Raw genomic sequence first — 17,810 nt, 5'->3', positions numbered from 1 at the left:
GAGAGAGAGGGAGAGAGAGATACTCTCTTTCTAGACAAGTCTTTCTTTTCCTTGGAGCCATGGTGTCTTATCACTCTTCCTGCACATACTCCAAATATAGTAACTGCTGCTGTCACCAGAATCACTTCCTGTGCACCCTGAGGAGCAGTGATTCATTTTGGGGTTTTTTTTGTTTTTTCATTGCATTTGTGTATCAACAGGTAAAAGAGTGGTCAGATTGCAGATTGACGTGACTACAGATACTTAAATTCAAACTACTGAACGGTTCAGTTAATATCAGTTACACGTGCTTTGTGGAAGATGACTTACAGAGTCACAGAAAGGCAAGAGAGGAAGTACTGGAGGAAACAGGACCATTACTCACAGGAAACTGACTCTAATCTTAAAAACCCCACATTTCTTGCACCAGTGCTCAAATTCCTTTCTAACGGCTTTATGTTCCACCACCACCAGCTGACTACTATGCCACGTTCATAGCCACTGAAATCACCTTTCTTCCTCACTCTGATACTTATTTGGAGCTCTAAACCATGTCCACATGGCACTGAGCTGAAGTTAAAAGACACACACACACAGTGGTCAGTAAGCTTATATATAATATTTCTGTTTAATTTCTTTAGAAAATCCAGCTTAAGCTAACACACACAGTAAAATTAATATAATCTATTCAGAGAAATGACTCTTTCTAAATCACCTTCACTGATTTCCATCATTCCATTGAGGACAGCAATTTTATGGATTGAAAATAGCTTAAGATCACTACTTAGAGGTTTTGGATGCGTAAGTAGCTGAGACAGACAAGATGGCTTCATGGTTCGATAATAACTGACCAACACTGTTAATGTGGACATAATGCAATTCAAATGTATTGACATTTTCAACTGAGACAGCCACAGCATTTCCTCCGAGCTGTATTGTTTCACAGCAGTCATCTGTATCAAACAGACTGGTGAGAAAAATAAATAAATAAAAATCAATCACAACTACTGAAGTTGCTCTTATGAAGACAGGGGCCTCTGTTTTCAGGGCTCAACTTCCCACATTCACTCTGGTCTAACAGCATGACAGTTTACATAACCACCCCCAGCATGCTAATGGAGGCCTTCTGCAGCTGCTGCTCACAGGCCTCACATAGACACAAACACACACACACACAGGGAGAAAGAGAGAGCCCAATCTTTAAAAGCCTCACTTTCAGTCTTCCAGGGTGATTATGTATGCACCACCTTGCATGCTCCGCTGGCTACACTAATTCAGTGCTGGACCTTCTCCTTTTACACATTCTTTGATTTATTTCATCAACTTTTCTCTCCACAATCTTTGTTCCCTCTTCTGCAACACTTTCACACTGTTTCCTCAAGCCTTGGTTTGCTTTATTCAATGCATCTCTTGCATGTCGCCGGCCTGTTTAGCTTGTCCATCTGTGTTACAGAAGTAGCATCTCGTAGCTTCCGTGCTGCTCTTCAGTCCTACAGTATGGGGCCCCGTCTCCGTGGCAACCCCACAGTAAAGCGCCTGTCAGTTTTCTGACAGCTCCTTTGAAATGTAACCAGCCCCTCCTCTCTTACATTTATTCAGTATCATTGTATTCTCTTGCATCATTGAGCACTATACAAGCTTCTGCTCCTACTTTTGGGCTGTCCTTACCCATAACAATAGAGTTTAAAATGTAATCGCCTTGAGTTAAATCTCTGCCCATCACTGTCAGATCACGCAAGCAATGACATGGATGATTTTTTTTTTTTTTTTTTTTTTGGGGGGGGGGGGGGGGGGGTCAAATTATGGCATAAAAATTACAATTTGCTTTAGAGTTCAGTTAGTGTCAATTATTCTATTAGTTTCTCAGGGAAGAATTAGTTTAGTACACATACTGTATATAAAAGATGGATACCGTAATTGTGATTTTTTGTTTGTTTGTTTGTTTGTTTTTTAAGGTAGAAGTGACAATATTTATTGTGAGGGACTTGTTTTGGTACCAGGCTGTAAAGATGTTACTTTTATAGCTGAAACTAGCCATTTTAAAATTGCACTTTATTGGGATTGACTCAGTTTTACAGTGAGCCTCAACCGGCCATCTTATGATTACTGAGTTTCACACGAGTTGCATTTTTCATGGAGGTTGCCACTTGTTTTAGTATTTTTGGAAAAACATTGTGATATCTGGGTACTGAATATAAAGTTATGACCAGCAGCAGGTTTGCTTACTTGAACACAAAAACTAGAAACCACTATTATGGCCCCATAATAAAGTAGTAACACGTGAATATTTTTTAAAAACTGCTTCTTGAGCAGTTGCAGACGGTACCCCAGATAGTTTTTTCCTTCTCTTTTCTACCGTTTACATTTATGCTAAGCTAACCAACTCTTGGCTGTGGCTTCATACTGATCCTGCAGGCATGAACGGTACCAATCTTCTCATGTAACACTCAAAAAAAAAAAAAAAAAAAAAGCAAATAAGCATAGTTCCCATTCTCCTGGGCTTTTCATTTAACTGACCACAAAACCTATAAATATCCATAAATGCTCATTATTTAGTGGGTCCAACTTCCAAAGTAGACAAATTGCTGTATTTTACACTATTTTGTAAATAAAATACTCAATCAAAAAAGGAATGGAGTAAAGACTAATTAGGTTCAGCAGTTCTGAAACCATTAGATACACTGCTGTTACACTTTACTCTGTGAATCCCATCAGACTTAAACTCACAATAGTTAGCATGGGAGCAGAACTTAAGTCTGATGACTTCTGATTTAGGTTACCTTTGTATTTAGACGGATTAACAGAATGTGGATTAAGCGGCCAAAAAAATACACCATTTGCAAGTAACAGAGTGTAAAACAACAACAGAGACCTCTGTGCAGCCAATGTGACACTTTCACGTGGCACTGCGTCACCCCTTGAGTTTAAAGATCAACAGGTCACAGCTGATGGTCTGTGAAGCCCTCAATTTACACCCATGATACTGCAAAACATCAAAGACAGAAGACTGAGCGGCCCTATATTACTGCAATGGTAATAAATGGTCACCACTGTAGGTGTGCTGTGCCTTGCAGCTATTGGAGAAACTGGCCATGGTATAAGTCAAGCTACAGTATCATCCTTGACTGACAGAATTGCCTCTGGCTTCCAGCAGGAAGTCTATCTCCCTCCTTACAGACAGACTAATTGGGATTCTCCACGATACAACCTCTGACCTCGCTTTACCTAAGCACGCAGAGTTGTAGATGAACTCTACGAACAGTGAGGTGGCTATCTTGGGAAGACAAACATTGGGATTAAAGGCAGTGTGGTGGGAGGGGGGGTGTGGTAGAGAAGGACGCTGTTCCAGTTGTGGCAGATAGTAGGTCAGAGGAGCTAACAGATGGCCAGGAAACTCCCTTCCTCCCTCCCTCTGCTACCAGCCGCCTCGGATGTCCTACAAAAAGCTCCATGGGCAGAAAACTACAGCCACTCACCAGCTTAGAGATTGTGTTTGTGTCTATACAGAGCACCTATTTGGGATTGTAAAGGGTATTAAAAAGCAGCCAGTAAGTGACGACATCCATTTTACAATGCTGTTGTCGTGACACCGAAATGGCAAAATGATACAGCTGCCACGCCATGCCTCTGCTCTGCTCCAGTGTGGTTGCATCTTGATGCCCCTCTGGCTACAGTGTGATTGGATAACGCTGTGGTGTTAACTAGCAAGCCCGTAAACCACAACCCACCACCCCCACTGCCCACAGCAGCACGTCAACTGCTGTTTCTTTCCCTCTTGACTCCAAAAACTGTTCTAATTTTGGATGGAGCGAATAGGATGTGTGTAGGTGGTGCCACTGGTTTTTCCTAAAAGAAATAGTGTTTCCACTCTCGTTGCATTCGGCAAAAAAACAAAAAAAGCTTTCCAGCATTTTTTTATACTAGTCTTTGCATGTGTGGCATACAGTTTTCTCAATTTCTAGCTAAATGCAAAAGTTCATTACCATGCACTGATATATGAATGCCTCAGTTTTCCCTGCATACGAATATGTGTGCAGTAATTAATCCATGCTTAATAAAGCTGTCAAAATTAAGCGTATGTTACACTTTTCCTCCTAAAGATTAATGACGCCACTATCTAAACTAACATAGGTTAAACAAGTGCCAGGTAATTGCTTCTAAATCCTACTAAAATTGGGGGTTAATCCACATGCCAGATGTGCACCATGCAGACAGAAAATAAGGATGTGGCTCTGGCAGCGATCACGTTTGACCAGTCTTCTCTTGCCAATAAAATGGATATGGTCAGCTCGTCATGGTAATGTTTGCATGGCACCAAAGCCCATCTATTTTGGCAGAACAATTTTTGGTCAGCAGTCATGTTTAGGCTTAGCGCTAACGCTGGAGAGAGACACGGCAATATGAAAATAAGGTCAGCACAGAGGGCTGAATGGCATTACACTATACAGAAGGATACAACAACTAAACTCTGTAACTATATATATTCTATTATGTTGTGTTTATGTTGGGTATATGTTTTATTATGTGTCCATATCATACTGATTACATTTTTTATGACATTTTCTTTTGTATCCCTATGGTTCTTTTTTTACATACAGACTTAGTTTGGGGTTTTTTTTTCCTTTTTGCTAACGCATATAGTTTAGCCGGATCAGGTGACCCTGAATCCTCCCTTAGTTATGCTGCGATAGGTGTAGGCTGCTGGGGGATTCCCATGATGCATTGAGTATTTCTTCTTCAGTCGCCTTTTTCACTTACTGTGCGTTAATAGATCTCTCTGCATTTAATTATTACTTGTTATTAATCTCTGGCTCTCTTATGCAGCATGTCTTTTTTCCAGCCTTCCTTTTCTCACTTAACCAGTCATGGCAGATGGCCGCCCCTCCCTGAGCCTGGTTCTGCCGGAGGTTTCTTCCTGTTAAAGGGAAGTTTTTCCTTCCCGCTGTCGCCAAACTGCTTGCTCAGATGATTGTTGGGTTTTTCTCTGTATTATTATAGGATCTACCTTACTGTATAAAGTGCCTTGAAGCGACTGTTGTTGTCATTTGGCGCTGTATATATACATTTCAAATCTTATCTTATGTGGATCTTGTGGATCTTTGTGGGAAAGTTAATTTCCCACATAAAATAGAGAAGGAATTGTGAAAAATCTCTTTTAAAAGCATATTAACTAGCAGCACCATTACTCAAGGAGGATAACAGGTTCCATTCTTCCATTATATATTTTCTGGTATTAATAAAAACATAAAATAACAATCAACCTAACTACAGGACCAATAAAGCCTGAGAAAGACAAATATAAATGTTCAGCCATCCAAACAGCACGGTTGGGGCCTCACATGTCACTGTAACCAACGCCTGTCATTTTTTTGACAAGATGATGGCAGGCGGGACAAGACCAAACAGTTTCAGACATCATGAGCGAGACGTTGCGTAATGTGGCTTGTCGCAGTAACCTGAACGAGTGGGCACATCACATAAATGCTTGCAGCCCACCACCAACCACTGCAGGGCCGAGAAGTGGGGCAGTCTGACCTTGCTGATAATCTGTCTGGTCTTCCACTCCTCCTGGCTGTGAGTAATGCACTGTATGAAATACTGCAGGCCTGCTGAGTCAAAGTGATAGACAGTTTGAGGATACCTTAACATATGGTTACCTCTCCATGGGCAGTTCCCTTATTGGATGATCTCTGTGGTGCATTTAGGGTAGTCTGTATTTTGTGATTTGTGGCAGAGACTTTAAAGCAGCAACACCTCCTTCTATGTTTGTCAAAATTCAACACCCTCTGTTTATTACCTTACAAGTACAGTCATCGTTTGTGTTAATAATACAGTGTGAAAGAAAATCATAGGTGTTCTCTGAGCAGGCTGTTGAGACTGAGTAGCGTAGGCAGAGACCTAGAAGAAAGAGTCCAGGTTGGTGGTGCAGAAGGACAAAATGTTTAGGAGTAGGTGAGGTGAGGTGAGGGGTAAGCAAGGTGGCAAATAAATCTGCTTATTCCTGGATTGGAGGACACACAGCCCAAATCTAGTGGAGATTATCTCTCTCTTTTTTGGAGGGCAAAAAGCTCCCCCTGCACAGTGGGATAAATAATTAAAAATCACAACAAGCTAGGGGGCTAAGCGGTCAGGCTAAATACACCGAGTAATATAGAATTGAGTCAAAACAAACAAGCTAAAGAAATAAATAAGACATGAGAAGCAGCTTCCTGTGTTCGACAAAAGAGGCGGCCCTGAAAAGCGAGGCAGGTCTGTGATGATAACAATGCTGCTATTTTTACTAGCAGCAGCAGACTGGTGACAAAGAGCGAAAGGGAGAAAAGAAGGAGCAGGAGAAAGAGTGTGAGGAGAAGCAAACAAAGAATGCAGTGTGAACTCTACCCGAAGCATATCTGCTATTTTTGCCACTTTGAGAGGACAGACAGAAAGACAGACAGACGGAGGGGAACAATCAGTATGAATCGGAGACAGAGAAAGGCATGCATGCAGACGTCCAACCGCTGTCACCACAACAAGACTTAATTGTGACCAAAAGCTGCACTGTTGCTCAGACGAGAAATATGCGCTAAAAATGGGCACTTCCTGTTTGGCAGTCAAACTAAGTGACAGTGTGACTTAAGAGCTGGCTGTTATGCACTCGCATGACATTTGAGCTGCATAATAACGCCCCTCCCATTTGACCTCGCATCCCCCTTACTCTCATCCACCCCTGCATCAATCTCCATAACAAAGGCCACACTGATACAGTGTGAAAGGACTCAGTAGGAGGTTTTTTTTCTCCACTGACCGCTGCAGGGTCCCAACGAAATTCTCCTCTTTATCAAAGTCGTGACTTACAGCTTTTATCACACCGTAGATAATGCCTCCTCCTGGTAACCACGTTTGATCTCATGAGGATAAAATAATGTTGAAAGTGTGTTTTCTGCTCTATTGCACTTGCATGACAGGCACAGCAAGCCCACAAATGACTTGTATGTGATTTATGGGACTAAACTGATTTCTAGGCATTTGCTCAATATATTAGAGCTTAATAGTGACACATAATCACACATCACTATTGGTATAATCGCTGTTCGGGAGTAACTATGTAATTTAATGTCTCAATTAATGTTACTGTGATCGGTTACAATATGTAATGAAATTACAGTTACCAATCAAACTGTCCATTATTACTAAGGGTTATATTCTTTACACAAGAAGGCTTACTCCACATGTAGAATATATCATTATTCTTTATTGCTTTGCACTTTATTCTCAGTGCATTAATTCCTTCTTTTGACATATTTCCAGAAAATGCCAGTCAGCAAATCCAGTGCAATGCCATCTAGGATAACATAGCTAATAAAGCGCTGTCTCTCCAGACAGGCTCCATTCCTCTCAAAGTTTGAGCATTGTTTTTGATTGGTTCTTCTTTTTGAATGTACACAGTTTCAAATCAGTGTGTCTGACTCTGACCATTCCAAGGTGGGTGGATATGTCCTTGGAAAAGAATCTTCAGTGCTGGAAGATTAACAAACCAGATCAGGGCTCTAACATTATAAACGAAAGCTTGTTTTCTACCATTAAAATGCTAAGCCTAATTTCACCTTTAACAGAATAACTAGTAATCTGTAGACAATCAGATTTCACACTTGGTGCAGTTACCATACATGAAAAGACGTTCTCCAAATTTTTGGAATGTGCATAGGCTTTTTTTTTTTAATAAAACACTGCATTACACACAGAATTATGCTTCACTGAGTCTTTCTCACTGGATCACAGTGCATTGTGTGCATCCTTGAGGCCTGACAAACATCTGCAGAGCTGATTTTTTTTTTCAAGTATATTCCATAACTTGTGTTGTTTATATTCTTCAGTAATCTTCTCTTCCGTTATCTGACAGATTGCTACAATTTTGGGTTCATTACCACAAACAACTGTTTCTCGATGAAATGGTTTGAAACCAATGGTTTGAAACCATATTTAATAATGTCACTCGTATGAGCTTGTGAAGGTAGAAAGCAGGTGCAAAAACAAAGCTTCCAGAGCACCACTGGTGGCCTTTAATTGTACAGTTTTTAATTTTATATTGTCAATATTTGTCATTAATAATCCCAAAAGCTTATTTTCTCAGTTTGTTTTCTTTAGCTTATTTAGCTTAGAAATATCTGCATTGCTCCAACACATATGTGCAGTCCTTAGCAGTCTTTCATTGATTCATATATTTGATGTATATGTTGTTAGTATCTATGTCAGGTTGGTTTTTAAACTATAATATTCAAATGTCAGGGTGCAGAAACTGGGTGGTTCTGGACAATGTGCAGCGATAAGAGAAAATTTGGACTTGACAAGCCATGAAATGGTACAGGAGAGCCTTTCTGTGAGAAGTAATGTGTGTGACACAAAGTGTCAGGGCCCACTTTAGCTTGCAGAGTTGCTGTATGCCTTGGACCTCAAGGCAGAGCAAAGCAGCAACACTGAACTGGAGAGAGTCTGATGCTCCTCTCCGTTATTACACCGCCCCCAGACAACGAGAGACACTTCAAATCAACTCGTCCTCCTCCTCCTTCTCGTCTGTCCTATTCTCTCATTGCACCGGTCCAAGAAGAGATCACAGTGCTCTGTTTTTTCTCACTTCCTCTGTCTTTATCTCACACACAATCACAAATACTCCAGTCCTAACCCGGCTTCCCATACAGCATCCGATGACCTTTCATTTTCCACAGTACAATATCCACTTCTCTAAAAATGGGGATAATTATCCAGGTCTGTCTCCCCCCCCCCAAAAAAAGGCAATTATTTACAAAAGCAGCTCCTGCTGCATTTCAGTATCTACGTTGAGGCACTTTTGGGGCCCGTGTCAGCTGCACAGTAGGAATGCAGGCCCATCCATTAGCAACTGGCTGCTGGGGAGGAGGGTGTTAGTAGTGTGCAAAGCCCTGTGTTGAAACGGGCTAAAATCAAAATGTCAGCACTGGTGTGACACTGGCAGAGGCTGAGCGAGTTCATTAAAAAAGCTGACAGTGGCACTGGCTATGACTGTAACACAGCAGATAAGCTTTAAGGTCAAGTTCAACAAGCCTCTAAAGACACAGGATGAAAAGAAAATCCCACACCACAACATAATTACAATTCAGAAATCAGCACACAAGCCTGATTAATAAACAAAGTTCTGTGGGTACAATGTGACAGCAAACACCTCTGTGTTCTAGCTACAGTTCTTTCTGTTAATTCAGGGTGTTTTTACACTTCACATTTCCTCACCTGGATGGGCTCTGTGCTGAAGCGAATCTTTCTTGAAGGGGGTGGATCCTCTTCCACAGGCAGCCCTGAAATCTCCACACAACTGGACTCTGGCTCGTAGCGGTCATCGCCCTCGTCTTCCTCCTCATCCTTCTGGCTTCCCTCAAAGTCCTCCCCCACCGCACTGTAGGTACTGATATCCACAGAGTCCCGGCCCGACTGTTCTTCTCTGAGAGTCCTGTCTTCCTCCTCCTCTGTATTTTTGTCCCCATCCTGCCTGACCATGTCGGCACTCTTTGGAGAGCTTCGCTTCTCTGAGGCAGTTTCTCCATTCTGCACCGACATGTGGATGTCACCTTGCAGTATTGTGCTGCTGGGCTCGCTGGTCCCAGAGTGTTCCTCAGGTTTAACATCAACTTTGGCCTCGACACCTGCATCTGAAACTGTCTTTTCTCTCTGTTCATTCGGCTCTCCTACATTACTGTAAAGTTCAGTAGTTGGGGCACACTGGCCACCATTAACGCTTTCAGATGGAGGAGTCACCCTTCCTCTGGAGCCCCTTGGAGGTGTCTCCTGTCCCTTCTGAATGCTTATCTCATCCCCTTGGTTGCCTGATGCAAAGGCACTGACCCTCTTTGTGATTATCTTGGAATTCAACACGCCTACCTTGGTGCTGACCCCTCTGGAAGGGAGTGGTGGTGTAGAGGAGAGACGGTGGAGGTTGTTCCGGAGCTCGGCTGCCCGTTCAAACACAGCACTGAGCTGGCTGACTGTAGGGGACACTGCTTCACTAGTGTCCAGGCTGTCCAGGGACTCTGTGCTGCCATTAAAACGGGCCACCATGTCCAACCTGCCATCCTGAAAACTCGAGGCCTTATCTGTCTTCAGTAACACCCTGGTTGTAGCCAGCTTCTCCTGCTGCAGTTTTTCCTGCTGCAGCTTCTCCTGCTGCAGTTTCTCCTGCTGCTGCTTCTCCTGCTGCAGTTTCTCCTGCTGCTGCTTCTCCTCAAAGATGCGGCGGGTCTCCTGTAGCTTGGAGTAGCTGGGCGAGGAGGCCCGCTGGTGCCCATTCTCCGGTTTTGTGTCGAACTTGATGACGCGCTCGGACACGGTGGATCCGAGCTTCAGCAGCGCGCTGTGATCCACGTTCTCGTTCAGGCTACCGGCTCTAGGCAGGGAAAGGCGCACCGATTTGTCGGCGATCCTGGCGTTGTCCTCACCCTCTGCGTCGGCCGGGGATGTGGTCTGCATCTGCTGGAACATGTTCTTGATACGGTGCACATTAGAGCCGTACCTGCGCCCTCGGGGGCCCTCCTGCATGTCCCCATTTGCAGCATTGTCTTTAACGGGCTTCAGGGCCTGCATCCCCGCCTCGTACGCGTTCCTGTGCGGGGATGGGCTCCTGAGCGTGGAGCCAGAGCCGGTGCTCTTGGATGTGGATTCGGTCTTCATCATGGTCAGTCAAGCGTCGCAACTGATGCTCAACGACGGCATGTCTCCTTTCTCAACTCCCGGTGGCAAATCTGTATTATCCACCAGCAGCCGATCCCAGCGAGGTGGCGCCCAGACTAGACCGGCAGATGGAGAGAAACAAAAACAACAGATCGCATTAAAGGCCTGCCTGCATCCGCTGCAATTCTCGTCTAGTGCAGCGGAGAAAGTGAGCGCGATGCATCTGTCAATAGCTCGTTTGCAGTTACAACAATGCGAGCCTGACCTTCTCAGATAATTGCATTAGTTACTGAAAATGTTTGCACAGAAAAACAGAAGAGTAATGAGCCGCGGATTTACCGCAGCTGACGACAGATTGCTTACGTTTAATCCCTTTTTAGAGGCAGCATCATTTTGATCTCTTCATTCTGTGAGCTGCAGATTTCTGGTCCTCTCGTAGCGGCAGACTGCTGCTGCTGCATGGAGGGGGGAATGCATGGGTCATAGTGCCCGTCTACTCCTAATTCTTTGACTATTAAACAGGCTGCTCTTTGGGCGAATACGATCTTCATTTACTATATTTGGCGGAGGTGCATTAATTATAGCTACTATGTTACAGTGAGTGATGTGGTTTTCATTCCCGCTACAAAAAAGCAGTCATTCCAAGGAAGAAGCGATACGCAATGCTACTCTAAGGAAAAGGAAGAAAAAAACATAACATATAATTACAAAAAATATATTTAAAAAAAATTATGATTTTTTTTAACCTAATGAGGCTGTGGTGGCACACTATACAAAAAAGACGGGACGCCCTGAATGTTTTTTTTCCGTATTTTTTAAACCCCTCCCCCTCCACTAAAAGGAAATCCCTAATAAAGCAGTCCAGAGGCAGCTTTTTACACTAAATAAATGTATCTGTAAAGTATAAAATATGGATACTTACTTACCGTTTCGTCACGAAAAATAATAAAAATGAAGTCGCGGTCTTTTTCGTTCAACCAGCGATAGGACCCAGTGACACCTCACTCACGTCAAATCTCCTTGGCCAATAACACATCCGTTATTTGCAGGACACATTGCTGCTTCCTGCATTCTACATCTGCGCCGATAGATATTTTAAACGTTATTACCGAGCGTAGACAAAGCATTTCCTTTTTTTTTTTTTTTTGAAGGCCTTGAACTTGCCCACGTAGTCTCGGTGTCAAAAGTCGTTTGGGTTTTTTGTTTTGTTTTGTTTTGCTTTATCTGCAAGGCCGACCCATTCATGCAGCTGCCTCAATACATAGACAAGAAGAGTGTAATGTACTTGTTTACATGGGTTAACTGTCATGGTGAATATTAGTCACTGAAAAAAGGCTGAGGCGATGGCGGCAGTGCCACCTAGCCAGTGTTCTCATCTGACTGTGTTACTGGTGGGTTTTGCAAAGTAATGACCAGCTGAAGAAACATTGACACAAATAAACTCAGTACATAAAATTAAAATATATATTTAATTCTGTCCAGTGTGTTGAAAAGCTTTTAGTTGTGTACTTTTGTACTTTTAACTTTTGATTCATTTTTAACCCAACCCCTATTTCCCATGAGAGACTTTGCCTTTTACCACCCCACAAATACAATGTGTTCTTAATGACTCATGTCTTTTTCGTGCTTTTGCATTAGTGTCACATTATGACTGTAGAACAGTCACTGGTGTCACACAGACCGTTCGTTTGCAGACCGTCGTCTGCATGTTGTAGCTGTTTACTGTCACCAGGGGGCAGTGCCACAAACAACAGATCTGTGAAATCACAGGATACCTGGCAATGCAACCTATGCACAGCCCCATCCATGATCCATGATGAGCTGGGTGCTCTTTTGTTGTTTTTTTGTTCGTTTGTTTTTATTGCATACTCTCCCACGTAGGGTCTGTGTAGGCAAATGCCTATGCAAAAGAATGCTAAAACATGGGCTTTACCTGGTTAAGTAAGGCTTATATTGACCAACTTTTGGTTTAAAAAAATAGTATTTTACACAAAAGTACAGCCTTCTCCTAGTTCAGCTTCAGTTGGAATCTCTTCAATACAGTACGTAAACATTTTAAGCATAAAATCCTTCCTTTACATTCTTCTGACATTTTTAAATATTTTTTAAAAAGTTTTACACGGTCTTTAAACAAAGGAATTCACAATTAAGTGGTTATACCAGTGTCCTTTCTCCTTATTACATCAATTCATCAATTTTCTATCCATTTGCAGCGTCTAGAGCAGAGGGGGGCAATTAATTTTCCAAAAGGGCCACATGAGAAACTGGGACTGTTTAGAGGGCAGCACCAATAAGCTGAAGTCAATTATATTAATTTTACGTCTTTATCACATTGGTGAGGGACCTCCACAACACACCCAGTTTCTCATGTGACCCCCTTGGGAAATTTAACTGCCCACTCATGGTCTAGAACCAATCCTAATTGACAGAGGGTGAAAGGGGGTGTACACTCTGGATATGATGCTAGTCTATGACAGAGCAACCACAGGGAGAGGCAAGAACATCCAAACTCCACACAGTAACATGCTGGTTGATCAGAAGGTTCAAATCCCAAAACGAGCTGAGCTGAGTTAAAGTTGCATTAAACTCAGTTTATTTATATATATTTTCTCAGTAAGAAAATAATGTGTAAATTTTCTAGAAAAAAATGAAAGGTAATAATGGTGTTTTTTATTACTCATATCGCCCTCATATGAATTGAAAATCTAATCACACACTTTTTGAAATTAAAGAAACAAAATAAACTTTCATAAATATACCTAAAGTGTTAAAAGTAATGCTCATTAGGTAGCAAAATCACTCTAAGCTTCATTAGCCTATTGCACTATTGCAACAACAGTGTTTGAGACCTAAATATATCAGTGGAGAAATATAAGGCAAATATAAACTACTAAAGGCAAATGGATACATGTGCAAATGTACTGAGCAAAAATGGATGACTGTATATGACTTATATGACTGTATATCAACAAAAAGAACATAAATATCCCTCGACTGCCTGCTGTTCACAGACCCACAGTCACCCTTCCGGATGTTATTAGGTAAGTGAGACAAAAATAGTTTTGACATGTCCTTTGCAGTGACCAAGCCCCTCTCCACTTGGTTCTGTCAATCAAAACCCAAAACAAGATGGCAGGCTGTGGGAGCTGGGTCTTCTTTTTAACAGGCAAGTTCACTTGTAAAATTATTTAGCTTCATCAAAGAACAACTTTCGCTGACTTTCTTCAACATTAATTATCAACTCTGTGTTATTTAGTAAAAACACTCGCCCTTGATATCAGCTTTTAAGGACTGTGCGTAGGATTCTAGCATCAGGATATGTGTGTTGTCATTTTTTAATGTCAGATTTAAGGTTTTGTTTGCCTTTTTTGACCCTTCTTATAAACTGTCTGGTGTGTGTGTTTGTTTTACACTTCCACACAGTGTGTTCTGCCAGTTTGTTTGGGGCCAGTTCTGACATCAAAGTTACCATTCCTGTGGGGAAGTTTTTTACACATAAACTGTTTAGAGAGACTTTCCAGAACGACTTTGAACCTTTGGGCAAAGTCTACGGTGAGACAGAATGATCTAAATTCAGTTAAAAGGATAAGACATCCACATGTGTTAACGCTGTTTTTCTCTGCTCTTTTTGTGTTTTGCAAATCAGGCATATTGTACAACGACCCCATAATTTTTAAGTGCAACAAACAGAATTTCCCAGACCTCCCAGAGTGGTTGCGCTTCACCCAAAGGAACCCCTATGACAATGGCTTCTTGTATGGCACACCAATGTCTCCAGGAAAAAGTATAATTGAGGTGTGAAATCATCATTTACACCAACATTGGCACAATATTCTAGCATGCTGCACATCTAACATTCACCTCTGGCCTTACTTTTGCACATTCTTCTGTCGTGATGGTAGGCCAAACAAAGATAACATTCCAGCGCAGCTACAGTGGAGACAAATATGAAAAATATGCGGCTATCAAAAACAGCTGTCAGGATTTGTTGTCAAATCCCCAGAGACAAACGCCTTGGGCCTCTTCTCTAGAGCTGCTATTTTGAACCAACATTAAAAATTCAGGAAGTAAGCTGTCTTTGAAGAAGAAGAGATACAAATGTCAGAAGTGACACTTTAGTCTCAACCAAACAGAATTTATTTCAGTTAGAAAACATGCTAAATTTTTGGTGTAAACAGAACACAGCTGTATTCTGATTCAAAGCTTTTCCCATTATAACAAACTACACGCCATTTTTTAGGTGCATTAATTTTTTTGCTTTTGTTTAAACAGTTCATCCTGTTTTTGGTTTTGGGGTTTTTTTTTTTCGCTTTTCTTTTTACAGAACAGTGAACATAAAGTATTAAGCAGCTATACAGCAGAAAATGTAAGATATTAAACTAATCTTCACTGCTTTATTTTCTTTATTTTCGTTTTAGTGTAAGTTTTAAATTATTAATATATCTGTAGATATATAGTAACGAATTGGTTTGGAAACAGATACTTTTTGTTACTGTAAGCAAAAGCGTTTTGCATACACTAATGAGCAGACAGCAGCTAAAGGCACTCTGGGAAATGTAGGAAATTGACAGCAAATGGAAAAGCGGACATTAAAGTTTTGCAAAAAGTGCTCTTGGAATGCATATGAACTGTCATAATCTTAATAATATTACATTTCATTCTGACAGATTTATGCCACCAACCAGCGGAGCTACGACACAGTCAGACACCTTCTCATAATCAAAGTCGTTCCAGGTATTTGCGATGAATCCGTCCCATTACGTTTAAGTCCCAAAATAATAGTTATAATGAATGAGGGTGTATCAAATGTCGAAACTCGCCGGTGTATTTACAGAGAAGATTCTGCCCTATCAAGTCGAAGTCTTCATCAAGCTGAGAGAGATTGAAAAAGTGCTGCCCTCTACTGTTCAGGATGAGATAAAGCAGGATTTGCAGAAGCTGTGGGACACAGAGACCTTGGAAATGATCAACATCACCAACGCCCTCGACCGTGGTGGCAGAGTTCCACTCCCTCTTGCAGGGCACTTTGAAGGGTAAACTGAGATCTGTACATTCTTATACATACTGGGTTTATTTAAAATTATGTTTTTTTTAGTACTATACTACTTAAGTTTGTTGTATTTTATTAGCACCATGTTTGCTGCTGTAACAGAACTTGCTTTGAAAAAAATGCATATTTAGTCAAATTTGATTTGTGACAGTGTGTATGTGAAGGTAGGGTCAAAGGAGTATTTCTCCAAATGTCTCCTGAGGGTGCTGACACCGGAGAACAAAAAGCAGTGCAAGGAAGAGGCCAAAATCAAAGTCCCTGGAGAATGCCACTTCTGCATAAATCCCAGCAACTGTATCACCTGGTGCAAGACGGAGCTGGTGAGGCCAGAAAAGATGCACGCCCAAGAAGGAACATATATATAAATATATATGATTAAAGCTTCAATCTATTATTTCATTTTGTCTCAATAACTACTAAGCAGAAGCAAACAGCATAAAGCTGTTTATCTCATCTGCTGCTCTGTGCCTCATTTTAACGCTCTTCCTCCTCCTGCAGTTTGATCTGACAAAGATGAAGCCGAAGCCACCTGCTCCCACGATGGGTTCAGGGATTTTGGAGGCTGGAGAGGACTTCAAACCTCTGGAGTCTCCCCCAAACAGAGACTATTTCCCAGACTACATCGTGACAGTGATTGTGCCCCTGATCCTCGCCATCATCCTGTTTCTGCTGCTGGCTTACATCATGTTTGGCAGAAGGGAAGGAATGTATGTATCTAATTTTAAATCTAATCTCTGAATAAATATGTAAAGGTTTTGGATGCCAAACTACATTTTTCCCTCTTCCCTCTACTAGGATTTTATGTAGTCATCCAAGTGGGATAAATTCCACCAAGGATGGGAATCTATTTAAACATATTTAGACTTTTGATTGATCCAATATTAAACGGATATTTTACTCTTTTTCTATAGTGCCAAAAGGAATGCAAGAACAAACCAGTAAGTACTTTGTTTATAACAGATTTTGAAACCTGATTGTTGTCTTTCAATTTAAAACATGATCTGATGGTTAACTTTTTAGTACCAGTCAGCTAAGACAGCATTATAAGTGATATTTCACAGAATGAATCTGAAATATAGTGCAGCAAAAATATTTCCAAGCTTGCAGGAAAAAAAAAACCTGTATGCAATGTGTGCTGCAGAATTCAGCTGTACCACCACTACACCATCCATGAGAACACTGACGAGCTGAGGACCATGGCTGGAAACAGAGGCGTGCCTCCACCCCTCTCCACACTGCCCATGTTTAACAGCCGGACTGGAGACAGGGCCTCCCCGCTGCAGTCTGACAGCATCCCACTCATCATGGCCCAACAGTAAGCACCACACCCATTAATTCCTATCAGTTATGTGCACTGAGCTGCCAGTCTATTAGGTACACAATAAGAACCTAATGTAACACCACTCTAATGTTGTTCTGATGATGCACTGGGTTGTTCTGATCAGGTATGCTTCTACAGGAATGCATATGCCTGTCATTTTCCAAATAGTATCAGAGGGTGGAAATTTGACAGCACTTTTCTGTTTTCTCAATTCTTTCAATTTTGCAAACGCCACTTGTTGAAACGCATCCCCAAACCTGCTGTGTCTCTTTCAGGTCATGTGTAAGTTCTTTGCTAGATTTCCAAAAAGATCACTTTAAATATTTACAAAAACATCTTCCTCCTCAGAAGCAATACATACTGTATATATATGAGGGGTGACTCATGTCTTTTGCACAGTACTGTAAAACAAATGAAGCTTATAATAAGCTACATCAAAAATCATTCTTGTGTCCATGAATCAACACCATTTCAATAGAAATTGTAACCAAACAGCTGTCACAAATTACCAAATGAAAATCTACATACTCAAATATGTTTGTATGACCAGCAGTTTACAATCTGAAGTATTTTGTTTATTAGAGTATAGCATATAAAGAATAAATACTAACATCTCATCACACCTGCAATCTGCTGTTGGTGAAGTTAGTGTCACTATTACTGCTGTGTTGCATGAGTTATTCTCCAACAGTTGTAATAAATCATAATAAATAAAGTAGTTTTTAATTGTATTTATTTTCTTACTCTCTCGGTAGAGATCCATACAGTGACACACTGCCCAGGTAA

The 17,810-nt window shown here is 41.4% G+C and overlaps 2 protein-coding genes across 2 annotated transcripts in view; one reads left to right on the top strand and one right to left on the bottom strand.

The window, feature by feature from the left end:
* Nucleotides 1-11,118, bottom strand: part of LOC134633706 (neurabin-2-like) — a 21,466-nt gene extending 10,348 nt beyond the window's left edge. The window contains exons 1-2 of the mRNA XM_063482686.1: nt 11,017-11,118; nt 9,223-10,769 (exon numbers count right to left, since the gene is read on the bottom strand). Of these exons, the coding sequence (XP_063338756.1) occupies nt 9,223-10,656 (1,434 nt within the window). The 5' untranslated portion in view covers nt 10,657-10,769; nt 11,017-11,118. The remainder of the gene's footprint in view (nt 1-9,222; nt 10,770-11,016) is intronic.
* On the top strand, nt 10,655-17,810 carry sgca (sarcoglycan, alpha). Its single transcript, XM_063482296.1, has 11 exons — nt 10,655-10,861; nt 13,729-13,819; nt 14,077-14,205; nt 14,300-14,448; nt 15,321-15,387; nt 15,488-15,686; nt 15,855-16,023; nt 16,202-16,410; nt 16,615-16,641; nt 16,845-17,018; nt 17,780-17,810. The coding sequence occupies exons 1-11, from the start codon at nt 10,655-10,657 to the stop codon at nt 17,808-17,810; spliced, it is 1,452 nt and encodes a 483-aa protein (XP_063338366.1).

This window comes from Pelmatolapia mariae, linkage group LG8 (assembly GCF_036321145.2).
Source record: "Pelmatolapia mariae isolate MD_Pm_ZW linkage group LG8, Pm_UMD_F_2, whole genome shotgun sequence".
In the NCBI taxonomy this organism is placed as follows: domain Eukaryota; kingdom Metazoa; phylum Chordata; class Actinopteri; order Cichliformes; family Cichlidae; genus Pelmatolapia; species Pelmatolapia mariae.
The sequence above is the reverse complement of the archived record's forward strand: the minus strand, read 5'-3'. Positions and strand labels throughout refer to the sequence as shown.